Below are 7,441 nucleotides of genomic sequence, written 5' to 3'. Positions count from 1 at the left end.
CGCATATCGTTTATTTATTTCCTTATTTCCTCTCCTTACTGGGTTATTTTTCCCTGTTGGAACCCTTGTGCTTAGAGCATATGCTGCCTTTTCAACTAGGGATTAATAATAATAATAATAATAATAATAATAATAATAATAATAATAATAATAATAATAATAATAATTACGATAAAATGCTTGACATTTCACACACAGCTGGCCTCAATCTGAATGTCAGAAAGGGAAAAATAAAGCTTGGGAATTATTCATTTATAATTGGAATTAGTAATATCAGGTTTCAAACAAATAACATTCTTCTTTTTATGGTTCGTAAAATCTAAAAGAAATATATTTTTTTTTTGACGAAAGATCAAAGAAAACTAAAAAATAAAATTTTAACTTACTAAAGGATGTTTTATTTTCGAAAAAGCACAATAAATTTAATCAAGGGAACGTTTTTATACTGTGTTTTATAAACTTCAATTAAAAAGACAGAGTAAATTTATTTTTTTTCTATCTCTGCAAATAATATGATTTCAAGACTTTTTAAGGGAAGGGAACTCTAAGGTCTGTTTTTCACCAAATTCCTGGCAATGGAAATACAATTGATTCAACGCTACGCTTTTGGTAAAAACTTCCATTCTCTATATATTTCTCGTTTTATAACATCTCTCTCTCTCTCTCTCTCTCTCTCTCTCTCTCTCTCTCTCTCTCTCCTCTCTCTCTCTCTCTCTCTCTGTAAATATATATGTTGTAGAAGAATTATTTTATATACTAATTCTGTAGAAAATTTATAAAATTGTGTATATGTATATTTATTTATGTTCATATTTGTTTCATCCTTGAAACCCCCCTTTTGCCATACAAAGCAAAATCAAAAAGAAATACTGGGAGTTTCAAGGATAATATGCTCAGTCCATAGATGGCTCTGCTGGCTGTATTTTAATATTTGCAGTTCCTGATTCCATCATCCTTGGGAAAAAATTTTCACCTACTGGTAATAAGGGAAGTGTGAGGAGGCAGATCGGATATATATTGGACATATTGGATATTGGATAATATTTTCTTCGAGTGTAGAAGTGCTATGAAGATGGAGTAGCACTTCAATTTAAAGCCACCTCTCCTGCAATTGCTTACCACGAGTGCTACCATGAAGAGTGCAATATCAAGATGTCTGAATACATAGTTCTCAACAATGGGATCTTCTGCTGCTCTTCAATTTGCATTGGGATTTTAAGGATAAGGCCTACCAACCCCGTAAGTTTCCTATGATTTTGTGGCATATGGTTCAACTTTGGTTAGGGGGTTATAATATTTGAAATGAATATTAATTATTCAAGTCTTCAACCCTAATTATAAATTTTCTATGGATTTTAAGCTCATTATAAAATTACTAGTGTTATTTCTAGCTTAATTTCAAATCATTGTTTTGTGCATAGAATAGCCTAGTGGGTGTTCAAATTTGCTTAAATCGATATACCGTGTCAGATTCTATTTTCCTGAGTTTGTTTTTTCATATGTAATTTAATATTACTTAACTTAGGATTTTAGTGAGCCTATTTTTTTTTTCATTTGTTACTAGGTTAGGTTACTTGTGCTTGCTGGAAGGTAGCCTAGTATCATCGGCTTCAGTTATCTTCCTGGTCTTGGCAAATTTATTAGGTACCTAGTTCAGTTGTATGTAATGTTGTATTGGTATATTTGTACTTGATGTTGATATATTGTATATTATTCATTATTGTTTATAAAGGGAATTTAGATGAATTTTACATTAGGTTTTTGATGGAAATTTTTTCGTGGTTTGCAGAATCCATAGTTTTCAAAAACAGGCAAGAGTTGAGTGGGTTCTACCACAGGCAGTCACTAGTGATTGAGGATTCCACTTCAGCCATCAGAGTTCCATTGCTTTGCCATATTTAATATTTATTCAATATAAATAAAGAATCTAATATTTTTAATTTTAAAGTTTCTTTATCCAATATTGACATTAAAGTTATTGTTACTCTGCTCTCGCTGCTCTTGTTATAAATTTACATTCTGTATAAGTTTTTGAAATGGCGCCCAACGTGGGGCTCTGAAGGCTGTCTCAATACTGGTGGCACTTGGGTAGCATTGTAGGAGTGGTGGTTTTTATTTGGATTATTGTTGTTGTTATTGATCAGTATACCGAATACTATAATTATCTTAAATTTTTTCTTTTGTTAGGCTGCATTGACGTTTAGAATTAAATTTTTCTATAATCATGACAGACATTAGGCTTCTTGTTATGAGTCGGAAGTACATCCGCTCTCAAGTCACTAGACAATTTAATGAAAGGCATAAATTTTCGCAGTATAATAGCTCACAAAAGTTAAATCTTGTTGAAAAACTTAAGAATTTTAAGGAAGAACTTAAAGGGTTTGATAGTAAAGTCATATCTTTGAAGTGGTCAGAGAGCGAAGATGAAAATGAAATGGAAATTGAATTTAGCTCTTGTCAGGAATATAAAGATAAAATTTCTGAAATGTTGCTGCTCTTAGAGGTTAATGTTAATGGAAGCACAAGTGAAAATCTGAATGAAACTCCTCTTAGTCGTCTTAAAAGTCCAGTAGCACCTTTGCCTAAATTTAAGAGTTCTGATGATGAAAGTTTGGAATTATTCTTACAGCAGTTTGAGGAAACTACTAGAAAGTTTTCTTACACAGATTATGATAGGTTGTTGTTACTTAAACAGCAGGTTTCTGGCAAGGCTTTACTTTTGATAGACTCTTTAGAAGCAGACAAACAAGGTTATTCCCATGCAAAGGAACTCTTAAAAACAGCTTTTGCCTCGGTTCCAACTCAAAAGTTTAATGTGATGAAACAACTTCAAGAGCTGAAGTTAGGTTATGATTCAGAACCCTTTCAGTATATTAGTAATATTAGAAAATTACAAGAAGCCGTTAAGACTTTGAAAATGGATATAGATGATGTTTTGCAGTACTTTTTCCTAAGAGGAATGAATGAAACTTTCAGAAATCAGTTGATACAAATTACTAACAATGCAAAGCCCACTACAAGTGAAATTGTTGATAACTTTTTTGAAGCCAATGAACGGTATCAGAATGCAAATAAACTTGGTAAATTAAGTAAAAGTAAACTGCCTTCTGCTGAAAGGCATCAAGATAAACTAGGATTGAGTAAAAGTTCAAACTTAGCAGCAGAGGTTAATTTTAAAAGCTCCAATCCTTTTAATTTTTGCACACTTTGTAGTGATAAGGTTAATGGTGATCATCCAATCCATAAGTGCCCTAATTTCGCTACTGCTAAGGAAAAGATAGCTAGGTTGAGCATTTTGAATGGTTGCACTAAATGTGCAAGAATCGAGCATTTGGATAGCTCGTGTCATTTTAGATTTTCCAGAAAGTGTAAACATTGTCAGGGATGGCATTTCTCCTTTCTTTGCCTGTCAGATAATCATGAAAGTTCCGAGGTCAGAGATTTGGTGCGTAATCCTAAAAAAGCAGTTCCTAACCCTAAGCAAAACGAGAAAAGTAAATCAAAAGATGTTCAAAATAGTACACAGAATGGGGTAGTTTGTCCAGGTATTTCCTTTCAGAGTAAGGGAGGCATAAATTCAATTTTACCCACATTTTCTTGTACTTTGGGCCCTAGTAAAATAAGAGGATTGAAGGATTCAGGTAGCCAAGCTAATTTCATTTCTGAGTGTGCTTTAGAAGGTCAGTGTTTCAAAGTTGTGAAAGATAATTTTGATCTTGTTGTCAATGGGTTTAATGGAGCAAAATGCTATCGTACCAAGATAGTTCAAATTTCTGTTAAGATTGGGGAGACAGCGCATAATATAGAAGCTATTTGTGTCCCAGGTATTGATATAAATTTGAATTTACCCGGCCTTGGTAAAGTTGTTAGAAGTTTTAGAAATTATGGTTATAAGCTTTTAGATGAGTTTCTTGATGAGGCTAGAGAAGAGATATCAAACATTCAGTTTGTCCTGGGGGCAAATTCAGCTCATTGTCTCATGGAAAAGATGGTTAGTTTTGGTCATAGTGGTCAGTGTGTGTACTATGAAACAAGATTTGGCATTATGTTAATAGGAAACATTGAGAAATTAATTGCAAATTTGAAATTTCTCCCTAGCCTGCATGACGATACTCATTTACTTTTTGGCTTGGAAGAGAATTTAAATGAGCAAGGTAAATCACTGGATAATATTAAATTTCCTATGACTTCATGTTTCAAGTCTAGTGTTAGATGTATTGGAAGTGCAGAGGATCCTACAATCTGTATTTTAGATCATGATGGCAGGATCAGCGAGCATAAATTGCAAAAAGCTACTGATCATATTTTAGAGCGAGAATGCTCATATTATTTGCACAAAGATAGAACTGACTTAGATGGGGAGAGCACTGAACATAATAAGAAATTAGTTAGGTATTTACTTAATAATACACAAAGAGATGAAGAAGGCAGGTTGATAATGCCACTTTTATGGAATGGTCGTGTTTCTCATTTGCTGGGAAAGAACACAAATTTAGCAAAGCAAATTTTGAAATCTAACCTAAAGAAATTATCGAAGAATGATGAATTTTTGAGATTAATGGATGATAACATAAAGACTCGGGTAGCTCAAAACTTAATTGAAAGGATTGATAATTTGGATAAGTTTTGTGAAGAACACCCAGAGTACAGTGTTTTGCCGCACATGGGAATATTTAAGTTAGACCGCAGTACTACTAAATGCCGAATGGTTTTTCTCTCTAATTTGTGTGAAAAACAAAGTAATGGCTCCCCCTCTATTAGCCACAATCAGGCAATGTGGGCTGGCCCTTGTATTAATCAGAAATTGTCTACTGCCTTGCTACTTTTAAGGTTTGATTCTCATTTATTGTGCTTTGATTTAAAGAAAGCTTTCCAGCAGATAGCATTAAATGAAACTGATCAAAGTAAATTATTATTCTTTTGGTTTAAAAATGTAAGTAAAGGAGATTTTACCATTATAGCATACAAGAATCTTCGTCTAAGTTTTGGGCTAAGGTGTAGCCCAACAATATTGATGATTGGTTTGTACAAAATATTGATGCTAGACACTGAAGGTGATTTGGACAACTTAAAGGAATTGAAGAAACTTATTTACTCTTTGATATACATGGATAATGGTGCGTTCACTGCAAATGATTCTGAAAGCTTACACTGGGGTTTTGATAACTTGAATAACATTTTTAATCCATATAAATTTGAATTACAACAATTCGTTACCAATGATGTTATGCTCCAAGAAAAAATAGATAAGAATTTGGATGAAGTCACTCCTGATGTAGTAAAAATATTTGGTTTAAAGTGGAACCGAATAACAGATTGTATTTCCTCTCCTAAACTTGAGCTAGACTCTAAAGCAAACACTAAGAGACTGATATTGAAAAGCATTGCTTCAAATTTTGATCCATATAATTTCAATGGACCTATTTTAAACAGAGCTCGTTTATTTATGCATGAACTTCAATTAAACACTTCTCTAGGATGGGATACAGAATTGTCCATTGAGCAACAACGAGAATGGCGTAACATAGCCAAACAAGTTAACATGACTCCTCCAATTGAGGTACCTAGAGTTGTCGGGGAGAGAAATGGGTCATATCGTTTAATTGCATTTACTGACAGCAGTAAAATAATCTATGGGACAACAATTTTTATTCAGTGCATAGAAACTAAGCAAGTCAGTTTTGTTCGAGCAAAGAATCGCTTGGTTAACAAGCAGTTAGAAAGCAAAAGTATTCCATCTCTAGAATTCCAAGGGATAGTTTTGGGAACAGAAACATTATTGGATTTGAGTAAGGATTTGGCAGGTCCTCAGTGCCCTAAACCTATTAGAATTGTAGAATCAGTACTGTATACGGATAGCATTGTTTCACTGAGCTGGATTAATTCTTATGTGAACAAATTAGATAAAATGAATAAAAGGAGTGTCTTTATCATGAATCGTTTGGATCACATTCAAAGGACCTGTGAAAATAACCCAGTTAGATTTTGTTTTGTCAGTGGTATCTTGAACCCTGCAGATTGTATAACTAGGCCTATGTCGTACAAACAGCTTTTGAAAACTAATTATTTCACTGGCCCAGAATTTTTAAGATGTGAAAGGGATGAACTGTGCAGTAATGCTGACACATTTGATATAGTTGTACCCAATCCAAATTTTAATCCATTGAATGAAAATTCCTTCTCAATTTCTGCATCTAAATTAAGTGAATCACAAGTCTTAGCAGAATCAAACCCTGAACATTTAGTCGTCCTGGACAAGTGTTCCAGTTTCTCTAAGCTTGTTAGAATTCACGAGTACGTTCTTAAATTCATTGCTTTGCTCAAAAGAAGAGCAAACTCAGTTTCTTTTAACTTTGGTGATGCATCCTCCTTTCATTTGGAAGCTACTAGACATATCATAAGGAATGATCAGAGAATCTGGTATGGTGAAGTTTTCCAGTATTTAGAAAACAGAAATAAGAGAGTAAAGGATATTCCTAATATTATTGCTCAACTTAATGTATACATGGATGATCATGGACTCTTAAGAATTAGAAGTAAGATGCCTAAATGGAGAAAAGATACTTTTGTCAACTTTCCTATTTTGCTTCACAAACACAGTAAGTTAACTCGGTTAGTAATAAAAGATTTTCATGAGAAATTCTCTCATGCTGGTGTTTATTCCCTTTTGTCAGAGATGAGAAAAAAGTTTTGGATTCCACATTACTTTTCAGTAGTAAAAAAGGTCATCAAAGAATGTGTCATTTGTAAGAGATTCAAAGAGAGAACGGTTAAGGTCAATCAAAGTGCCTATCGCGATTTTAGGATTGACCCTCCCTCTATACCATTCAGGTATATTTTTATTGATCATTTTGGACCGTATAACGTTAAGCTTAATGGTAAAAAGAGCAAAGTTTGGGTTCTATGTTTAACTTGTCTCTGGTCGAGGGCAATTAATTTAAAAATTTGTTTAGATCTCACTACAAAAGAATTTTTAAGAGCTTTTCAAATGCATTCATATCAGTATGGAATCCCTCAACTAGTCTTGTCAGATCTTGGATCTCAGTTGGTAGCTGGAGCTAATGTGGTCACTAATTTCCTGGGTGATCCTGAGAGTCAGGCATATTTTGAAGAAAATGGTGTAAAGTCAATTAAGTTTCAGCAGTATCCAAAGGGATGTAACAAACTAGGAGGACTTGTTGAGACTTGTGTTAAGATGAGTAAGCGTTTAATCTATGGAGCATTAAGAAATAATGTGTTAGACTTCCGTGATTTTGAGTTTTTTGTAGAGCAAACCGTTCACTTAGTTAACAGGCGCCCTATTGCCTTCAAAGAAGGGTTGAGAGACAGTATCACAGATGAAGTGCCTGATGCAATTACACCAGAAATATTAATTCATGGACATGAATTGCTGTCTATTAACATTATTCCTGACTTGCAGGGCAATCCAGATGAAGATCTG

At 33.6% G+C, this 7,441-nt stretch overlaps 1 protein-coding gene across 3 annotated transcripts in view; it reads left to right on the top strand.

The window, feature by feature from the left end:
• Positions 1-790: 790 nt before the first annotated feature.
• LOC137638316 (uncharacterized) overlaps positions 791-7,441 on the top strand; it is a 7,917-nt gene continuing 1,266 nt past the window's right edge. The window contains exons 1-3 of one of the 3 annotated variants that reach the window (XM_068370378.1): positions 791-1,239; positions 1,565-1,644; positions 1,790-7,441. The exon at positions 1,790-7,441 is cut by the window's right edge and continues 1,023 nt beyond it. In XM_068370378.1, the coding sequence (XP_068226479.1) occupies positions 2,225-7,441 (5,217 nt within the window). In that variant the 5' untranslated portion in view covers positions 791-1,239; positions 1,565-1,644; positions 1,790-2,224. Of the gene's footprint in view, positions 1,240-1,564 lie in introns of all 3 variants that reach the window. The other 2 variants (XM_068370377.1, XM_068370379.1) reach the window with 2 other exon arrangements.

Source organism: Palaemon carinicauda, chromosome 3 (genome assembly GCF_036898095.1).
Source record: "Palaemon carinicauda isolate YSFRI2023 chromosome 3, ASM3689809v2, whole genome shotgun sequence".
NCBI lineage: Eukaryota > Metazoa > Arthropoda > Malacostraca > Decapoda > Palaemonidae > Palaemon > Palaemon carinicauda.
The sequence above is the reverse complement of the archived record's forward strand: the minus strand, read 5'-3'. Positions and strand labels throughout refer to the sequence as shown.